General features: G+C 39.9%; 1 protein-coding gene and 1 pseudogene across 2 annotated transcripts in view; both read right to left on the reverse strand.

Annotated features, from left to right (window-relative positions):
• The window catches only part of ATAD5 (ATPase family AAA domain containing 5), a 55058-nt gene extending 38410 nt beyond the window's left edge, over positions 1 to 16648 (reverse strand). For both annotated transcript variants that reach the window (XM_053657418.1, XM_053657422.1), the window contains exons 1-3: positions 16191 to 16648; positions 10388 to 12276; positions 9428 to 9536 (exon numbers count right to left, since the gene is read on the reverse strand). In XM_053657418.1, the coding sequence (XP_053513393.1) occupies positions 9428 to 9536; positions 10388 to 12276; positions 16191 to 16262 (2070 nt within the window). In that variant the 5' untranslated portion in view covers positions 16263 to 16648. The remainder of the gene's footprint in view (positions 1 to 9427; positions 9537 to 10387; positions 12277 to 16190) is intronic.
• A 2803-nt stretch (positions 16649 to 19451) lies between these two features.
• LOC119050469 (vacuolar protein sorting-associated protein 72 homolog) lies at positions 19452 to 21644 on the reverse strand (annotated as a pseudogene).
• Between the last annotated feature and the right edge of the window lie 540 nt (positions 21645 to 22184).

Raw genomic sequence — 22184 nt, forward strand, 5'->3', positions numbered from 1 at the left:
AATTTGAAATATTAATTTAGATCACGGGCAAACACTTTATACTGAATAATAGAAAAGGCAAAACTATAGCCACAGTAAAAAGATCAGTGGTTGCAGGGGTTAAGCGGGGGAGGGAGGGATGAAACAGGCAGCGCACAGAAGAGTTTTAAGGCAGTGGAGCTCTCTGCATAATCTATAATGGTGGACACATGTGATTATACATTTGTCCAAACCCATAGAACATGCCAGAACACACCGAGAGTGAATAAACCCTAATGTAAACTACGGACTCCAGGTAATTATATGCCAACAGAGATTCATTAGTCCTAACAAATGTACAATTCTGGTATTGATAACGGGGGTGGCAGGCCCTGGCTGGTGTGGTTCAATGGACTGAGCACCGGCCTGCAGATAATGAGGGTGGCTGTGCATGTGTGGGTACAGGGACTGTAAGAGGAATCTCTGTACCTTTAGCTCAATTTTGTTGAGAATCTAAAACTGCTCTTTAAATAAAGTCTACTAAAATATATATAGTAGAAAAATATAATCATAAATTATATTAAATAAAAGGCAAAGAAATGGTTATTCAAATTTTACCAAGGCAATTAAATTAAAATGTGTCTGGTTATGCTTGGTTTGCTATTATTTCTAACTGAAAATTTATCCAGATAAATATAGTTATATTTGTAAAAAACATCCAGAAAGACATCTGTGGTACAGATTAAAATTGTTGGTTATTTTCCCACTATCTTCATGGCATCTGTTCTTTTTTTAGTCACCTTTAGGCTGACTCCTTCAGAGAAAAATTGAAAGGTACTAGGTATGGAAAAGACCACTACATAAGAATAAAGTCTGGTCTTCAGACCTGATTCGGTCACTGATGTGCTCCGGGAGCTTATGCATTTCATAACTTCTGCTGTTTGTTTTTTAAATAAATACTTGCTGTTCTGAAATCTTTAAAAATGTTTTAAAAACATTAAAAAGAATAGACATGAGCCCTGACTGGTGTGGCTCAGTGGACTGAGTACCAGCCTGTGAGCCAAAGGGTCACCGGTTCGATTCCCAGTTGAGGCATGTACCTGGGTTGCGGACCAGGTTCCCAGTGGGGGCGGTGCATGAGAGGCAATCACACATTGATGTTTCTCTTCCTCTTTCCCCCTCCCTTCCTCTTTCTCTAAAAATAAATAAACTAAATATATTTTAAAAAAGAATAGACATGAATACTTAGAACATATGTAAGAAGGTTACGAATGCTAAGGACTTGCTTCCACAGTAGTAGAGTGACAAATTTGTGTTGTTCTGGACTTCCGTCAAGATGGAGGTTTAGGTGGATGTGCCGTGCCTCCTCACACAACCAAGTTTAGGGACAACTAAATATTAGCATCAGAAAACACAACCAGAACACGGAAAACTGAACTTTTCGGAAGTCCGCTAACAACAAATTCTTCAGCCCGACCGGTAAAGGGCGAAACCGGCGTCTGGTGAGGAGCTGCAAGGGAGGGCTCGGTCGGACCCGGGCACGGAATCCAGACGCGCGAATCCAGACGCACGGGTTCCAAACCCAGGATTGGACCTAGTGAGCGACCGAGCAACCCACCGGGTGAGCGACTGCAGAGGAGACAGTGGGGAGGCAGTGCAGCGAGTTGACTGCGGTTGCCTAATTGCGCCCGAGCGAGGGAGTGGGGGTTGGACCGGCCGCAGCTGCGATAGAGGGGGACGCCATTTCCCCGCTCTGACCACGCCCCCACATACAGCGTCACAACCCAGCGACCTGGGAGTCCAAGGCGCAGTTTCTCACATTTAAAGGGCCAGAACAGACCAAAAATGTCGCAGGGAGACCTCAAAGCCCCAGAGATAAATCTAAGCGACGAAGAAATAGCAAAACTCTCAGACGCACAGTTTAAAACACTGGTCATCAGCTTCCTCACAGATCTGGTTGATTATAGCCACAAATTAGAGAAACATATGAAGGCTAAATTAAGGGAAATGAATGGGATTCCACAGGAAACCCATAGAGATGAAAAGGAAACTGGGACTCAAATCAATGGAGTGGACCAGAAGAAACCAAATAATGGCCAAACAGAAAAGAGTCAAGGAGCAAGAATTCAAAGAAATGAGGAGAGTCTTAGGAACCTCCAGGACATCTTTAAACGCTCCAATATCCGAATTATAGGGGTACCAGAAGGGGGAAAGACACAACCACCAGTGGAAAAACTATTTGAACAAATAATAAAAGAAAATTTCCCCAATCTGGCAAAGGAAATAGACTTCCAAGAAATCCAAGAAGCCCAGAGAGTACCAAAAAAGTTGGACTCAAGAAGAAACACACCAAGGCATATCATAATTACATTAGCCAAAATTAAAATGAAGGAGAGAATCCTAGAAGCAGCAAGAGCTAAGGGGACAATCACCTACAAAGGAGTCCCCATCAGACTGTCAGCAGATTTCTCAAAAGAGACCTTACAGGCAAGAAGGGGCTGGAAAGAAATATTCCAAATCATGAAATCTAAAGACCTACAACCAAGACTGCTCTATCCAGCAAAACTTTCATTTAGAATGGAAGGACAGATAAGGTGCTTCTCAGATAAGACCAAATTCAAGGAGTTCATCATCACCAAGCCCTTATTATATGAAATGTTAAAGGGACTTATCTAAGAAAAAGAAGTTAAAGAAACATGAACAGTGAAAGGACAACAAACTCACAGTTATTAACAACCACACCTAAAACGAAAGCAAACTAAAAGGACAGCTAGATCAGGAGTGGAAACATAGAAATGAAGATCTCAAGGAGGGTTAGCAACAGGGGAGTGGGAAGAGGAGAAGGGGGGAGAAGGTACAGAAAATAAGTAGCATAGACAGTAGATAGAAAATAGATGGGGGGGGGCAAGAATAGCATGGGAAATATAGAACCTAAAGGACTTGAGACACATGGACATAAACTAAAGGGGGGTAATGGTGGGGTTGGGGGGGCAGGGTGAAGGGGAATGAAGGGGGGAATAGAACAACTGTAACAGCATAATCAATTTAAAAAAATAAATTAATTTAAAAAAAAATTTGTGTTGTTCTACTAGCAAAATTTTTGACAGGCCAATGAACTTTATGGCTAGTTAGTATTCAAAATTCTCCACCTAAGACTTCTGGCCAAGATGGAGACGTAGGTGGAAACACTGTGCCTCCTCACACAACTAAGTTTAAAGACAACAAAGTTTTAGTAACAAAAATGCACCCAAAACACAGAAAATTGAACTGTACAGAAGTCTGACAACAAACCATTCAGCCAGACCGGTAAGAGGGGCAGAGTCAGCGGCTGGCTGAGCGGGGTCATGCAGGAAAAAGTGGCCTGACCGACAGGCGCACAGGCAGCGGTTGGCAGATCCCAGGTGTGGGGTGGCAACGGGCAGACCCAGTGGGGGCGTAAGGTGGCTGGTTGACTGCGGTCACATGTTTGCGTGCAGATAAACCAGGCAGAGGAACGAGCAGTGAGACAGACCGCATGACCCAGGGCCCCAGCGCCAGGAATTAAAGCTTAAAAGCATCAATTGAAAAGACTTTCCGGGGTCAAGGTGCCGGGAAAGGCTCCCAGGCTCACAGACCGTTTGTTGGAGAGACCCACAGGGTCCTGGAGGGTGCACAGGCCCACACACCCAGGAGCTGGCACCAGGAAAGTCACAGAGGGGACCGAAATCCAAGAGAGAGCATGGAACAAGCACCACTGCCCCTCTCTGACCCTGCCCCGGCATACAGAGTCACAAACCAGAGACTGGGTCGCCCTGACCTGGTGAATACCTAGGGCTCCGCCCCTCATCTGTAACAGGTGTGAACAGACCAAAACATTATGGCTCAAACAGAGCAGATCAAACCCCAGAGCCAATACTTCTGAGCGACGAGGAGATAGCCAACCTGGTTATCAGATACACAGTTCAGAACACTGGTGATCAGGATGCTCACAGAACTGGTTGATTTTAGTTACAAATTAGAGGAACATATAAAGGCTACACTAATTGAAATGAAGGGAAATGCACAGGAAACCAATAGTGATGGAAAGGAAACTGGGACTCAAATCAAGGGAGTGGACCAGAAGGAAGAAAAAATGACCAAAGAGAAAAACATCAAGAAAAAAGAATTCAAAAAAAATGAGGAGAGGCTTAGGAACCTCCAGGTCATCTTTAAATGTTCCAACATCCTAATTAGAGGGGTACCAGAAGGGGAACAGGAACAGCTACAAGTGGAACACTTTTTTGAATAATATAGCAGAACTTCCCCAATCTGGTAAAGGCAATACACTTCCAGGAAATCCAGGAAGCTCAGAGTCCCAAAGAAATTGGACCCAAGAAGGAACACACCAAGGCACATCATCATTACATTAGCCAAGATTAAAATGAAGGAGAGAATCCTAGAAGCAGCGAGAGATAAGGGGACACAGTCACCTACAAAGGAGTTCCCATCAGACTGTCAGCAGATTTCTCAAAAGAGACCTTACAGGCAAGAAGGGGCTGGAAAGAAGTATTCAAGTCATGAAATCCAAAGACCTACATCCAACATTGCTCTATCCAGCAAAGCTTTCATTTAGAATGGAAGGGCAGATAAAGTGCTTCTCAGATAAGATCAAATTCAAGGAGTTCATCATCACCAAGCCCTTATTATATGAAATGTTAAAGGGACTTACCTAAGAAAAAGAAGATAAAAAAGATGGAACAGTGAAAGGACAGCAAACTCACAGTTATCAACAACCACACCTAAAACAAGAGCAAACTAAGCAGACAGGTAGATAAGGAGGGAACTATAGAAATGGAGATCACATGGAGGGTTATCAACAGGGGAGTGGGAGGAGGAAAAGGGGGGAGAAGGTACAGAAAATAAGTAGCATAGATGGTAGGTAGAAAATAGATGGGGGAAGGGCAAGAATAGTATGGGAAATATAGAATCTAAAGAATTTGTGACACATGGGCATAAACTAAAGGGGGGGAATGGTGGTGGAGGGGGTGTGCAGGGTGGAGGGGAATGAAGGGGGGGAATTGGGGCAACTGTAATGGAATAAGCAATAAAGTATATTTTAAAAAATTAAAAAATTATCTACCTAAATTCAAATTAACAATTCAATCACTGAAACAAACTATTATACAAAAAGAGATATGTTTGTGAGGGAGTCATGGGGGTAAATGCAGACAACTGTACTTGAACAACTTAAAATAATTTCTTTTAAAGATTTTATTTATCTTTAGAGGGGAAGAAGAGAGGGAGAGAAACATCAATGTATGGTTGCCTTTCGTGCGTCCCCTGCTGGGAACTGGCCTGCAGGGAACCGGCCTGCAACCCAGGCATGTGCCCTGACTGGGAATCAAATGGCGCTCGTGTGGTTTGCAGGCCCACGCTCAATCCACTGAGCTACACCAGCCAGGGTACTTGAAATAATTTTTAAAAAAAGAAAAAGAAAAAGAAAAAAAAATAAATAAATTGTAAGATAACAGATTTAAAAAAAGATATGTTTTAGTGAATGTTGAAAAATATGTTGGCAAGTAATTCAGCTATTTAAACTTGTGTTTTTTAATAGTTATTTTCTGATAATTTTTCAAAGTTCATGTTTATAGAAAAAAAAGAAAATTAAAATCAACCATAATTTTATTACCTCATATATAATCATATCCGACACCCTACTTGACCTAGCCACATCTCCTCTCAGCTGTTACCTGGTTGCTCCTGACTACATCAGGAATCTCAGTCCCCTACCTCCTCCTTATCCAACAACCTCTGCTTCCCCACCCAGTTTAGGTTCCACTGCACATCACTTCAACCACTCTTAACAATGTGTTTGCCTCCTTCGGCCTCAATGGCTCCTGCCATGACTACCTGGGAAAAAACCCAACTCAGCATCAACCTCATTATCCTCTCCCTCTTGTCCAAACTTATGTAAACAATCTCACCTGTGCATTCACTACTCAACACTTACTAAGACTGCTAAAAATCAAGAGCCACTGCAATTCACATCTCACTAAACTTCTCTGCCAAATTTGACAATTTGGATCACTCCCTCCATGAAATGCTTGCATAACATCAAACTTTCCAACTCGTTCTACCAGTTCAGGCACTCACTCTACCCATGTTTTCTTCTGTTCAGCCCTTAATGACTACGGTCACACTAGGCCATAGTTTCCCCAGGGTTATCTCTGGACAGCTTCTCTTTTCACCAAATACACTTTACCTGTATCATCTCATCCATTTTCAGAGTTTCAGTTACATCGACATGCTAGTAATTCCTTCAGCTTTCCCTGTGGCTCAAATCTCTGCTAAGATTTAGGACTACAGATCCAACTGCTAATTATATTAGGGGTGTTAAACTCATTTTCACTGGGGGCCACATCAGCCTCCCAACCAACCTTCTGTTTGCCTTCAAAGGGCCGAATGTGATTTTACAACTGTGTAAGTGTAACCACTCCTTAACACTTAAGCGAGAGCTCAGCGCTGCTGCCTGGTAGAAGCAAGGTGCTGGACCAGACAAAACAAGGTGGAGGGCCAGATTTGGCCTGCGGGCCTTGTGTTTGCCACCTGTGTTATAGATGGTTCTACTTGGATATCCTACAGGCACCTAGAATCCAGTTTTTCCAAAACCAAACTCATCTTCCTCCCACACCTAGCTGTCTTCCTATCTCAGTGAAATGCAACACTCAAAAGCCCAATCCAGAACGCTGGGTGTCATGCTTCACTTCTTCCTCTCTTTCACATTCAGCCCATCAAATCTCCTAAATTCTCCTTCGTAAATAACCACCATCCACTTTTCACTGGTCTTTCAAAACACAATCACATCTTAAGTGCATAACTGCAGCCTCAAGTCTTGCCTGCTTTAATTATTTTCCACACTGAAGTGACGGTGATTTTTCTAAAACTCAAATCTGATCATGTTAGTTCCCCTACTTAAAAAGAACACCAGCCCTGGCTGGTGTCACTCAGTGGAATGAGTGCAGGCCTGTGAATCAAAGGATCGTGGTTCGATTCCCAGTCAGGGCACATGCCTGGGTTGCAGGCCAGTTCCCAGCAGGGGATGCAAGAGAGGCAACCATACATTGATATTTCTCTCCCTCTCTCCTTCCCTTCCCCTCTAAATATAAATAAATAAAATCTTAAAAAAAAAAAAGAAGACCATATTCCTTAATAACTCAGACCCTACTTCTTACTCCCTGAAATAAAAATGCTCTCTTGCTTCTGGGGCCTTTACATAAACTATTCCCAATGTTTGGAGAACAATTTCTACCCTTTAGGCACCTGTTTATCACCTCTGGGAAGTTAGGCATCCCATCTACATGCTTTCAGAGCACTCAGTACCCACTTTATTACAAATCTTATCACATACATTCAACTGCCTATTTATCTGCCTGAATTTGCTTTAAGAATTTAAACTCCATGAGAGTCCGGTCATGGGCATCTTGTTTGGAGCTGTCTCCCCAAGACCGAACATATAGGACTGCATTAAATATTTACTGCATGAAAAAATGAAGCCAGAGCCATTCTGAAAGCCATTCTGTAAATATCTGTTGCAAGAGCTGTTATGAATATGGAGCTCTTAGGAAAACCAATCTACTCCCATTCTTATAAAATGTGAAAAATCTCACCCTGAAAATGACTAAGATCTTTTCCTAGAGGCAGTAAACAAGCCTGGCTAAGGCCTCAAAAAGCAAGGTCATGTGGTGAGAGGTTCACTGACAGATTAATAGCGTGATAAAATAACTGATTTAAGTAAATTCAGATAAGGGCTCCAATTTAGATACAATAAATTTTGAGATCTGTCTTGCTGGAAACTTTGTTAGTGAACCACAATCCTAAGCAGTACATTGCACAAACAAGGTAGGTTGTTTTTTTTTTTTTTTAAAGCTGAAGTTATCCTTTAGGATTAAATTAGGTAGAATTAAATATACAGGGATAAAGTTCACCTCAGAGACATTCAACCTTTAGCTGTGGTATAATCAGCTAGACTCTAGAGTGTTTTCCATTAGGCTAAGAACCATCTTTCTAACTACTTACAGCTGTATGACTCTGGGAACATCACTCTCAGAGACACATATAAATTACATATTTCCTTACCCGATTAACTGCAAGTTCATTAATCTATAAAATGGGGTTAGCCCTGGCTGGTGTGGCTCAGTGGGCTGAGCAGTGGCCTGCGAACCAAAGGGTTGCTGGTTTGAGTCACAGTCAGGTCACATGCCTGGGTTGCAGGCCATGCCCCAAGTAGGGGGCGCACAAGAGGAAATCACACATTGATGTTTCTCTCCCCCCCCCCGCTTCCCCTTTCTCTAAAAATAAATAAATAAAATAAAATAAACCAGGGTTAAAGAGTTACTTTATGAAATTAATGATATGAGTACAAAGCACTTTATGAAAATTAATGATATAGTACATTAATTTCAAAGTACTTTATGAATTAATGACATAGTACCTGGAATGTGATAAGCAGTCCAAAAAATAACTGTTTAGAAAAAGAGAAATACCAATTTTCCGTAGCAGTAGTATTCACCCAAGTAAATACCAGAATCACCTTGGTACTTTCTTTGAAAACATGCATACCTATACCTACTCATCCAGGAGAGAATCCAATTCTCTACTGAGACAAGCAGCTTATTTTGCAAAAGTAGATAAACTATTACATATCATTCTACCTCTCCCTTTAGAGCAGTGGTTTTTGACTGAGGACGATTTTTCTTCCCTTCCAGGGAATATTTGGCAACATCTGGAGATATTTTTGAGTCATAAATAGGAAAGCTGGGATGCTACTGGCATCTTATGGGTAAAGACCAGGGTTACTGCTAAACCTCCTGTAATGCACAGGATTATCCTCCTCAACAAAGAATTAGCCAGTCCAAAATGTCAATAGTACCATGCTTGAGAGACCCTGCTTTTTAGCCTTTAATTTACAGAAATTAACCAAACATTCAATCATGACCTAAAAGTAGCCTTAGGGAAAGTAACTGGAATGTAACTCTCACCAACAAAACTAATGAAAAGTAAATTAGACTGTCCTTAACAATTGCTTTCACCTCACAATAAGATATCTCTTTTTTAAAGATTTTATTCATTTTTGGAGGGGGAGGGAAGGAGATAGAGAGGGAGAGAAACATCAATCTCTTGCCTCTCCCATGCCCCCAGCTCAAGACCTGGTCCACAACCCAGGCATGGGCCCTGACAGGGAATCAGACCAGCAACCTTTCGTTTGGTTTGCGGGAAAATGCCCAACATGCTCAGCCACACTAGTTAGGGCTCACAATGATATCTTGATGTCTTAATAAATTAACTAAAGAAATAGAATAATAGCAAAAAATAATATAGAGTTGTAGTTAACATATAACCAATCTATGAAATATGTGAATCTTCTTGTAGTGTACTACTTCCAAAAGAAGTGGTAGTTGTTATTTTTAAAAAAAGAGTATCACTTACAGGCTCCTTAATATTTAAAAAGTACCTTTTTAGTTTGAGAGGTAAAATCTCCGTCAATAGCTTCAGATTTCTTGGCTCTTGCCTTAGATTTCTTCTTAGATTTTTTGGGAGTACTAATTCTGGTAAATTTCATTCTGGGGGAAAAAAGATATTCAGAAATAGTTTCATGACTATAATGTGTAACAATTTCAACCAAATGCAGAAAAGAACTAATTACAACTTCAATTTCTGGACAGTTCTAAAACAGAAGAGAAATCAAAAACACCCCATTAGTTTCAAATTACTAATTCAAAAGTAAGCAAAATAGCCCTGGCTGGTGTAGCTCAGTGGATTGAGCACTGGCCTGCGAATCAAAGGATCGCAGTTCGATTCCCAGTCAGGGCACATGCCTGGGTTGCAGGCTGGTTGCCTGCAGGCCAGTTCCCAGCAGGGGACGCACAAAAGGCAACCATACATCGATGTTTCTCTCCCTCTCTCCTTCCCTTCCCCTCTAAAGATAAATAAATAAAATCTTAAAAAAAAAAAAAGCAAAATAAAAGATTAAACTTGTAATATAAATTACTTATTTTAGAAATCGTAAGTCCTTACAGAAAATCAGCCCCTAAGATCACTCTTATAATAGCCAGAATCGGTATGCAAATATAGATCTCACAGTGCATGGCCCAGTTTACCCAAGAAATAAAATTCTGTGATTTATTTTTAATCTCATTTGTTAAATGCACAGAATTCGTATTTCAAGAATACTTCACCCAGCAACTGTTATGAGTTTAGAACTCACCTAAAATGTACTAGAATTCTTCTGAAATCATGACTGACTTTATTAAATATGGAAAATCAACATTTCCAAATCCCTGTTTTTTTCCCATATAAAGCAGTTATGTTCTGGAAAAAATAATACTCTACTGCGTAAAGTATTTTCATTCCTAGTTAAAAGCATATGTAGAATACTTAAAACTTTAGAACAAAAACAAAACTTTTACCTTACCTAATAGGACTCTCTGAATCAGAGGATACTGTTATTAATTCTGCTGTATACAAGCTATGCCTTTCTGTGAAGTTGGCTGCTTTTGGAGTGGAAGCTTTTACTGGACTATCTTGTGCATTTCCAGAATCTGTATCTCTGATGGTTATTGTAGTAGGTGTCCTGCTACCACTTGCAGATCTTCTGGTTGACCTGGGTGTAGAAACATTTACCAAGGAGTCCTCAGTTTCAGCTGTAGAATGTATAACCTTATCCTTAACTGGTGTGCTAGTTTTTCTTGAAGACTTATTGTTACGGAGAGAAAAAATCTTTAGAGGGTCATCATTTGTTGTATCTTCACACATAAAACTTTCACTATTAAATAAAGGGCTGTTTTTAAAAACTTCTCTTTTCTTTTGTCTTAAACTCATTCTAAGCCTGTTTTTATTTTGTTTACCTTTAAAAGTTGTTTCTTTCTTTCGAGTATTTCCCTCTCTATTTTCACCTAGAGTAGTACCAGTATCTAACACTTTATTTTTTTTCTTCAGCTTTTTACATCTCTTAGGAAAACTTCCTTTATTAGTGTGTGACTGTGGATTGCCATTATTTGAAACCATTTGGATATTGGGATTTTCCATGATTTTTTTGGAATAACTGTCTCTTTCTTCCTCGTTTGAAGATTTTTCATTGAGCTCTTTCTGCTTATCAGAAGACTTTCTGGGTCCATTTTTAAGTGCATCTGATGCTGGCTGCCTAAATGCTTTCATAAATTGTTGTCTTTCTTCTAGAGTACATTTTGATTTCACAGCTTCGGAACTTCCAGCTTCCAATACTGCCAATTCTAGTTCTTCTTCCTGTATTACGACATTAGATTTTCTTTTCTGAACTGTCTGTTCATTCTCAGGATCAGACAAACTATTTTCCATCTCCAACTGCTTTTGTTTCAAGAAAATTGAGGGTATTTTCCCTATCTTTTTGGGGGGAATAGGGTGAACCTGTGCAAGAACAGTAACTGTCTTAAAGCGTACTTGTTGGGAGACTTCACAGATTTCTGTATCACTTATACAACCACTTTTGACTCTATCATCAACAGTTTTGCAAGGAATACAAATTGACATTGTAGAATCTGGTATCTGTCCCACTTTATTTTCCTTGTGACTTTTTAAAAATTCCTCATACGAGACAGTTATTGTACTACCAGTTAACTGGGTTGTTTCAGTTATATTATTTGCAGTACTCTCAATTTCATTAATTAGGGAAGGCATTATTTGTTTATTATCTTTATTATCTTCAAGGAGATTAAGTTCTTCTGCCAAGGATAAACTTCCAGATAGGTCTATTACCTCTTGGAGCTTCCTTTTCCTCAATTTTTTACAACCATTCTCTCTGGTCCCTTGTTTAGGATTTACTTTCTTAGAACTTTTTTTGGAGGTCATAATGCTTAACTGGTTTTTGATATCTTGAATACTTTCTGCATGTGTTTCTACATGTTTCTTATAGAGTGAAACAGAAGTACTACTCTCCACAAAATCATGATTTAAACTAGAGTCCTCTTTGCTATCATCACTACTAATTTCAATTGGAGATTCATTTTCAGTTTTAACGTTATTTAGTTGATGAGATAGATTAACTCTTTTTCTTCTGTTCTTAAACTCTGTATTTGAGAACATGTCCAAAGGTATTTTACAGTCCTTGCCAACATCAGCAGGCAATGGTGGAGACGACTTTATTTTGTACTCTTTTGCTGATTGAGTCTTCTCATTTGCGGGTAAAGTCTTTCTAAAATAATCCAGAATATTACTGGATTTTGGCTGAGAGAAAACCCTGTCTTCAGTCTTCCCTATTGGTGATAAATATCTTGTAATTGTTTCACAGGAAGATCTGTCATCATCTTTCCTTCGCTTTTTACATGCCTATCAATTAAAAAAAAAAAGGGTTGTTTCAAGCAAAATAATACCAAACATACATTTTAAATATGGATCTAGTATTTTACATAATTAGATAAAAGAGGAAGGCTCCCTAAGGTGACAAACATGATCAGAAAGAAAAAGAGCTTCTAAACCTAATTCAAATCAGAACATCACATCGAATAATACCTTTACTATATATATATGTATATACAATAAAATTTCAATAAAAAGTTTTGCCCTGACTGGTGCGGCTCAGTTGGTTGGGCATCAGTCTGCAAAGCAGAAGGTCACAGGTTCAATTCCCGGCCAGGGCACATGCCTAGGTTGTGGATTTGGTCCTGGTTGGGGCATATGCTAGAGGCAGCCTGCCAATGTTTCTCTCATACACAGGTGTTCCTCTCCCTCTTCTTCCTCACCTCCCTTCTCTCTAAAAATAAATAAACAAATATATTTTTTTAAAGTTTCAAGGCCACTATGTTTAGGTACAAATGTGTTAATTTCTGTTGACCTCTGTTTATTCTATAATGTGTGAACAGTATCACCCATATCACAGAATTTGTAATGAACATGCTACATAAAAATATGTGAAGTTTGATACATGGTAGGAACTCTGCAAATATTAATTCTGTTCCATTTTTACTTTTTTAGTTAAAAATAAACAAAATTGCTACTTCTAGGAAACAGGTACACAGTGAACAAATCTAAGATCCCAAAATTTACTAATCAAGTAAAAATTATGAAGGACATAAACCATGAATAAAACTTTCCAGTGCCTTAACTTGCTATTAAAACAGTTACTGCTTGCCTCATAATGTCGAGATGACTGTAATGCTAAAAAGTTATATTTTTGTTGGTCATATATTAGTAACTTACATAATAGAAAAAGCTTATTGGTTACAAAAAGCTCTATTAGTCTTTTCCTTGATGTTAACTTCCCTCAGTTCATTTGTTAGAATAACCAGAATAACTGGGAAATTATTTAAAAGATAAATAATGACTGAGGACATTAAATGCCTACTAAATTAAAACACATTACAAAGCTATCATGATTAAATGTATAGTACCAATGTACAAAGGCAAACCACTTAATGAAATGAATTAGAAAACCAGAAAAAGACTTAAGTGTATATTTAAGAACTTGGTATATAATAACAGTAGCATTCAGGTTAGTGGGCAAAAAAGTAGTAAATGGTATTGGGACAAATTTCTTACCATTTAAACAAAACATGAGATGAAATAAATTATACACAAATTAAAATTTTATGTGAAGATTAAATGATAAGTGTATTAGGAGAAAATGCTAATGGATTATACTATTATTACCCGGAGGTGGTATCAGCAGCACAATATCTGACTCCAGAATCAGGCAGATCTAAGTTCAAGTGCTGGCTCTGACATCTACTAGTGCAGGACCTTTAAGCAAAGTATTTTTAATTTTCTAATTAACTTAAATTACTTTTAATTAATTTTTAACCTTCTCCCATTTGTATAATATTGTTTATTAGTGCCTCATCACAGGGTTGATATTAAGTAAAATAATGTGTATAAGGCCCTTACCCTTAAAATACTAAACAGTATCATTATTGTAAAATAGAAGCGGGGTGCCAAAAGCACAAGCTGTAATAAAAAGATTGACTAGCCCTGGGTGGTGTAGCTCGGTGGATTGACCACAGGCCTGTGAACCAAAACGTTGTAGGTTCAATTCCCAGTCAGGGCACATGCCTGGGTTGCAGGCCAGGTTCCCAGTAAGGGATGCGTGAGAGGCAACCACACATTGATGTTTCTCTCCCTCTCTTTCTCTCTCCCTTCCCTTCTGTATAAAAATAAATAAATAAAATAGTAAAAAAAAGATTGATCAAACTGACCACACAAAAATAAAAAACTATGTAAAAAGTCCTTCTTCACACCTGACACAAGCTGAGAGCAATTGCCTAGATTTAATAATTATGAGCATAACAACAGTCACTGACTAGACAAAAGTTACTTGATTCTAAAAAATAATAAAGTACAGCACAGGGAATAGAGTCAATAACAGTATAATAACTATGTATAGTACCAGGTGGGTATGGAAATATCAGGGTTATTACATGGTAGGGTTGTAACTTCGGGTTATAACTTCGTAAAGTATACCATTGTCTAACCACTATGCTGTACACTTGAAACTAATACAAAATAATTAAATGTAAACTATAACTGAAAAATAAAACTTACAAAATAAAAATTAAAAATAGGAAAGAGCCCCAGTTATGCCCTTGCCAGGTGGATCAACCTGTTGAAGCTTTGGCCCAGACATCAAAAAGATGCAGGCTGGATTCTCAGTCAGGGCACCTACCTAGGTTGCGGGTTGGATACCCGGTCTGGGGCGTGTATGGGAGGCAACCGATTGGTGTTTCTCATTTCTCACATCGATGTCTTTCTCTCTCTCTTTCTCCCTTCCTCTCTCTCTAAAATCAATAAAACATATATCCTCGGCTGAGGGATTTATTTTTAAATTTTTTTAAAAAGAAAGAGCTCCAGTTAAATAAATGAACATACATCTTGGCTCACTTCAAGGACACTGGTATGCATGTTTCATTTACAATGCTAGTTTGAGATGAAAAGGTTTAAAAATGCCCTGGCAGGGTGGCTTAGCGTCCATCGGAAAAACCAAGGCTGTAGGTTGGATCTACAGACAGGGCACATACAAGAAGCAACCAATGAATGCATGAATGGGTGAAATAACAAACTGATGTTTCTCTCTCTCTCCCCCACCCCTCCCTCTTTAAAATCAGTGTTTTTTAAAGAAAGAAATGAATATAATTATTAATCTTTTCCCATTACACTGTCCACCACTGTACTGTTACTAAATAATATTTCATAAAAATTGTGTCCCATTTGAAATATATATCCTAAATGTATTTATGTAGTAATTTACTAATTAATTTTTTAATGAGCTACCCAGGCAACTTACTAATCATTTACAATGTTTCATGTCTTTGATCTAATGGTCTGAAGGTTGTGGGTTATTGTTAAGATGATCTAGCAAAGTCAATGGCTCATACCACTTTATAACTCCCCTATGCTCTAGAAAAAGAATACTCACTGTACATTTAAAATTGTGAAAATCTAAGAACTTGTGTGCTAATACTAAAACATAATTAATTTTAATTATTGAAAAACATTACCACTGTACTTAGAAGAAACCAATGCTGAATATTTTTGTTAGTGGATTAAACCTCTTGGATTGTGAATAATTGTGCTTCCTTTTGTATAGTAATTGTGCATTAAATAAAAAAAGAAAGAAAAAGCTAAGAAATATAACGACAGTCTAGTGTACGATGCTACTCCTCTATTTCAAAGCATTAGAATCTCTTTTCAAGGACAGCTTAGTGTATTTCACTGAAATTTAGTGCATTTCACTGATACTACACAAGAGAATAACCGTAGGCCATGCGAGGACTCCTGACTGCTCTATATCAGGCCCTACAGCCACGAATTTTTTAAGTACCTTGTTTAATTCCTGTAGTGACATTCTCCGTGGCATTCCTAGAACAGATAAATGGATGGACTAGTTGAACTTAATTCTTTTCTACGCTGAAGTTCTTCTATAATACTCTATCACAAACCGAGACTTAACCCTGGGATGCTCCATGACATTTCCCAAGTCCAAAACATCAAATTCCGCCAACATTTCAGGTTCTAGGAACTGGTCGAGTTCATCTTAAATCCTAACTTACCCGGTCCGGCAAACATCTCACAATACCAGTGTTCGTCAGGTACTACCATGGCTTGAAGAAATGACACATTCCGGCTATTGTTCCACACAATGTCACAACTGTGGGGCTGACTCACTATGTCCCTCCTTTCTTCTCAAGGATCCAAAGTCGTGATCATTTTTAACCCACCCCGAACAGGGGGAGGGAGATGCTCAAGCTCACCTCAATCTCGTAGTCCTTCGCCGCAGTGGGAGCAGCTGCCGCCGCCGCCGCCATGGCCAGGACCCCCACCATGCTCCCTGCTTCCCGGAATCCCGGCTCCTAGGACCTTGTACGGCCCAGCCTGGCATGCCTGGAGGCCATGGAGGCTGCTGGCTCCCGTAGGAACTAGGAGCTGGAATGCAGAGCCCGTCTCGGACTCCCCGCCGCCCACCCGCCCAGAACGGTCGCGGTGCTGGGCCCGGCTCAGCCAAGTCGAACGCGGGAAGAGACGGTGAAAAAAGGCGGGCAACCGGGACCCCAGGTCGCGGCCAGTAAGCCGCGAGGTTTCCCAGGGCCAGGCACTTCAGGCTTGACGTTCGGGACTGGGACCCCCACGGGAACAGCAAGCCGAACGCAAATCGGACCGGCTGGCTTCGGAGGGACTTCTTGTCAATTGGGTTTTCGCGCCCTCCGGAGCGGAGGGGGCGGAGCTTAGGATTGTTCCTGGAGACTGCGCGGACGGTGAGACTAGAGGGCCAAACTACATCTTTGGCGAACCAACAGGAGGCGAAGTTCTCGTAGCGTAGAATTTAAAACTGGCGGGGACTTTGGAGATTCGAAATTCTCACGCCTAAGTCACGGATGAGGACCTAATTTGATTAACGCCCGTTAGTGTCAGAATTAAAACCCTAGACTTTTGACGCCCCAGGCTGGCCTCTATTTAAAAATAGAAGTTTGAACAATACGAAACGAAATAAGAGTTGATTATAATTTCTCTCATACGGAATAAAATGTTATTTTGGCGAGTCCTACTTTGAAATACGCCCATTGGGTGTCGGCATTTACACTTTTTAGGCATTTCTTCCTGTGGATTTCGACCTCGCGAGCAACAGCGACTCAGCTGTTTTTGCCTGTTTTCTTGTCGCAGAGTACCAGTAGTTCACTGGCTCGTAGTGATGGTAATCCCATACTTCACTTGCATTGTTTTCATGGATATTCAAAGCCTTTATCTTTTTTTTTAACATTAGATTTGCGGTTACATAAATATGGAGTATGTTTATTTTGTCTGCAGAGTTTTAACTGCACAGTATGTAAGGACTGAAACAAGACAGGCAAAAGGACATATCAAATAATAACAAGAAGCCACGTTGTTAGGTCGGTTAATGCAAACTGATATTGATAATTTTGTTCATCTTGATGGTTTTTTTTTTTAAGATTTTACTTATTTATCTTTAGAGGGGAAGGGGGGAAGGAGAGTGGGAGAGAAACATCAATGTATGGTTGCCTTTTGTGTGTCCCCTGCTGGGAACTGGCCTGCAGGGAACTGGCCTGCAACCCAGGCATGTACCCTGACTGGGAATCTAACGGCCATCGTGTGGTTCGCAGGCCCGCGCTCAATCCACTGAGCTACACCAGCCAGGTATCTTGATGGTAATTAATATTATCTTGACAACACAAAGGGTACACATCTCTCCATTGAAATTCCGGTAATTACTTTTTCTTTGAAAAGTATTAGGCCTGAATATATTTTTTCAGGAAGGGAGACTGCATTAAGTATTTACTATTGTTTTTGCATATTTTCTTTTTTTTTTCATAACTCACATAGTGTAAAAACACTGCCCAAGGAGAATGATGAACAAGAGGAGAACAAGAGGGGGAAGTGTAAGGAGAAGAAGGAAGAAGGTGTAAGGAAGAGTAGAAGGAGAAGAAATAAATGAAAAATTTACAAAGAAAGCTGAAAGCATCCTTGACATTCACAGCCAAACTCAGTTTTTTCCTCTTTGCCCCAGTGGTAATGACCAATATTATCTCTTTGGTGGATAGTATTGTAGCCCTTTTTATACTTTTACATGCATATATATATTTGCATGCATAAAAAACTTTGGTTTTGTTTTTATTGACATAAAAAACAATACTGTAAATGTCACTCAGCAATTTGCATATATTTGCATGCATAAAAAACTTTGGTTTTGTTTTTATTGACATAAAAAACAATACTGTAAATGTCACTCAGCAATTTGCTTTTTTTCACTCATCATTCATTTCGTATGTAGATCTGATTAGTTCCCTTTCATTTCTGAACATTCCATCCAATTATGCACAATATTTTATTTATTAATTTCCTTAGTGATGAACATTTAGATTGTCTCTAATTTTCTGTTGTTCAGTGAATTAATGAGCATTCTTGTCTACTTGAACACATGGAAGTTCTTTCTTTAGCAAGTAAAGAAAGTAATAATGATCTATTACAGTGGTTAAGGATTTAAGTCTGGGTTGGACACCTAGAAGTGGGGTTGCTGGGTTATGGGGTATGTCTCCAGCACTTTTTATTTTTCTAAATCACTAAGCATTTAAACTACATTGCAATACTAATCATTTGTACTGAGTTGATTCTTAGATATGCTAATATTTCATGCATCCCTTACTTAGGAGCTCATGGCATTTATCAATTTTAAATTAAATGAGCTCTCACATTTGTATAGCAATGTAGCATTTACAGCCTGTGTTCTTTATTATCTGTCTCATCTAGCTAACCCTTACTTTTTAAAATTATTAACTTTTATATTTATCAAAGTAATGCCTATATTTGGTCAAAAATGTCAGAAAATTATGAAACTTAATATCAAAACACAGCTGATATCTATTTCATATCCCAGTTCTATTTCCCAAAGCAGCTACTTTCAGAACTCTTCTAGGACTGTAAATACCTCCTGATTTTTATTTTTTAATCCTCAGTGGAAGATATGTTTATTGACTTTAGAGAGAGAAAGGGAGAAACTTCCATGTAAGAGAGAAACATCCATCAGTTGCCTCCCCTACCCATCCCAATTGTGGTCAAACCTGCTACCTAGGCACGTGCCCTGACCAGGAATCCAACCCAACCCACAACCTTTTGGTGTATGCAACATTTTGGGATGCTCCAACCCACTGAACCACCTAGCCAGGGCCCAATTTATTTTTTAAAGATTTTATTTATTTATTTATTTATTTATTTATTTATTTATTTATAGAGGGGAAGGGAGGGAGAAAGAGAAGGAGGGAAACATCAATGTGTGCTTGCTTCTCACATGCCCCCTACTGGGGACCTGACCTGTGTGCCCTGTCTGGGAATCGAACCAGTGACCCTATGATTCACAGGCTGGCACTCAATCCACTGAGCCACACCAGCCAGGGCCTGATTTTTAAATATTACCATAATATACTTCTAGAGCTATTTATTTTGGGGGAGGGAAACCTTTCAATTTTATTAGATTAAAAAAACACAAATAAACCCAGTAAGAACTAAGGGGAGAGCTGGTGAAAGAAACATAGAAAAAAAAAAAAGTCTGGACAAAGATTAGAGATGACAAAGGGAGAAACAGAGAGTGGGGGAGGGTGGAGTTTGGGGGAAGGGGAGACATTGAGAACCCAAGTCAGGCAAGAAAGAGGTTTCTCAGGACTAGAGTCTCTGCACTTGATGATCTTCTGGTGCAAGGCCTGAGACCCTGAGCTAGGGAAGGGCTAAGAAAGGAGGTGGTGCGCAGGGGCCCAGGGCTGAGGCAGTGGGTGGCAGTCTGTGGGCAGTCATGTGCTTCTTTTGGGCCTCACAGATGATCCTGAAGGCTGACACAGTGCTACAGTAGGTATGTCTGTAACAGGATCTCGGTATAGGGCCGGGCAATGGATCACGGGGCAAAGTCCCCAAACAGGGACTTTGGGGGCTGCTCTTGGGGAAACCATGCCTCAAATGTCTCATCATCAGTAAAAGTGAAGATACGTGAGCAGGGAGCAGGAGGAGACAGGTCCTGTCCCCCTACAGGAGTCAATGCGGAAGCCATGGGAGCAGGATCAAGTTGTTCCACATCAATATCTCTTCTTCAGGGTCTGGCTCCCATTCCGTCACTGAATAAAGGTAATTATGGGCTCAGGACACTTCTGCTTCTCGTGAACCTGCTTCTTTTTGTCAGCCTGAAGTCACTTCTATGTCTTCAGTGAAAGTAAGTTGAGCTCCTCTGTGATCTTGGCCTCCCTGAGCAGAAACCCCTGGGTGGGTGGCCTCTCAGAGTAGGGCCTTTTTTGCCACTTGACTGGCCCTGCCGCTCCTGTACCTGCAGGAACGTTTGTTGTGTGTGTTCACCTGTAGACTAATGCATGAAATTCTGACTGTCAGAGCCATCATCCTGTCTTCTAATGGTAACAGTGCCTTCTCTTCTCAGGTCTCCCGAGAGCTACCAGTTGGATGCTGACCTTTCCCAGCCTCAAGCTCTTGAGAGACTGCTTATGGGCTTTGGTGACTACTTAGTGCTTCCTTCTTGGCTCTTCTGCTTCTCTATCCCTGGATGGTTCATCCTCTTGGTCGATCTCAAGGCCAGACCCCACCTCATCCTCTGTGTCTGACTGGTCCCCCTGATACTCATCATCTCCCAATTCCTCTGTGGAGCTCTCACAAGTTGTCTGGTTGAATTTTTCTTCCTCCTGTGCCTCCAGAAACCCAGAAAGCCTGTTCCCTGCAGTCTGGGGTAGGAGGGTGCAAATTCATATCTTCTACCAGGACTGCTGCTACCAACAGCCCCTTGCCTACACATCGATTCCTCTATTTCTTGATTTAGCAAGTAAAGAAAGTAATAATGATCTGTTACAGTGGTTAAGGATTTAAGTCTCTCATAACACCACCCTATATACTTTCTCTCCTTCCCAATATAATTATAGATTTGTACACTTACATGCAAATGTTCATAACAGCTTTTATTTGTAATAGTAAAAAACTGGGAATGACCCATCAACAAGTAAATGAATAAACACATTGTGATACATCCATACCATGGACCACTACTCAACACTAAAAAGAAAAGAACTATTAATATGTAAAACAACATGGATGAATCTCCAAACCCTTATGCTGAGTAAAAGAAACCAGATGAAGAGTAAATTCTGTATGACTCAATTTACATAAAATTTGAGAAAATGCAAATTAATCCCTAATGACACAAAGCAGATTAGCCATTGCCTAGGGTTTAGGGGTTGAAGGAAGAATGAACTCCAAAGGAATGGATCACATCGAAACTTTGGGGAGTGATGGAAATGTTTATTATCTTGGTTGTGATGATGGTTCCATAGGTATCTACTCATGAAAATGTTCATCAAATTGTATATATTAAATATATGCATTTTATTACAAATCAGTTATATCCATGAAGCTGTTTTAAAAATTGTTAAAGCTATTTGAAAGTTTTTAGCATGGATAGGATTCATCAGTAGGCCCTACTATAGTCTGATCAATAGATGAGCTGGCATTTCCATTGGGTTTCTCCTCCAATCTCTTTGGAGCAGGGGTGCTTATATTTCATGCAGTTCGGTGGAAGCAATGGGGAGGGGTCACCTAAATGCATGGAATAAGGCAGTGGATGTGGAATATCTAACTCTGATCTTCATCTTATTTCAGCCCCATACCTCACTGTTTTGTGTTGTGCTATCTCCATCTATCCATCCATCCATTCCATTAATACTATTGAGTGGCTGCTATGTGTCAGCTATGAACAAAGCAGCTGTAAACAAAACAGACAAAAGTTCCTATCCTCTTAGAGTTTACAGTAGTAGTGCCCTCACCCCAATCCATGGTTTCATGCTCTGGGGTTTCAGCTACCAGCGATGAACCACAGGTGGAAAATCCCAGAAATAAATAATTCATACACTTTAAATTGCATAGAGTTCTGAGTAGTGTGAAGAAAACTTCTGTCTTTCTGAATTCACCTACTCCCTCCCAGCTGGGATGTGAACCATCTCTTTGTCCAGGGTATTTATGCTGCATAGGAAGCCCACCAGTTAGTTACTTAGTAACCATCTTGGCTATCAGATTGACTGTGGCAGTGTTTATGTTCAAGTAATCCTTATTTTGCTTAACGACGGCCCCAAAACACAAGGGTAATGATGCTGGCAACTTGGATATGCCAAAGAGAAGTGTTTCCTTTAAGCAAAAAAGTATCTACATATAGGAAAACAAGCATAGTATATACAGGGTGGGGCAAAAGTAGGTTT

This window comes from Artibeus jamaicensis, unplaced genomic scaffold, assembly GCF_021234435.1.
Source record: "Artibeus jamaicensis isolate MK-2021 breed Jamaican fruit bat unplaced genomic scaffold, CSHL_Jam_final contig_1998, whole genome shotgun sequence".
NCBI lineage: Eukaryota > Metazoa > Chordata > Mammalia > Chiroptera > Phyllostomidae > Artibeus > Artibeus jamaicensis.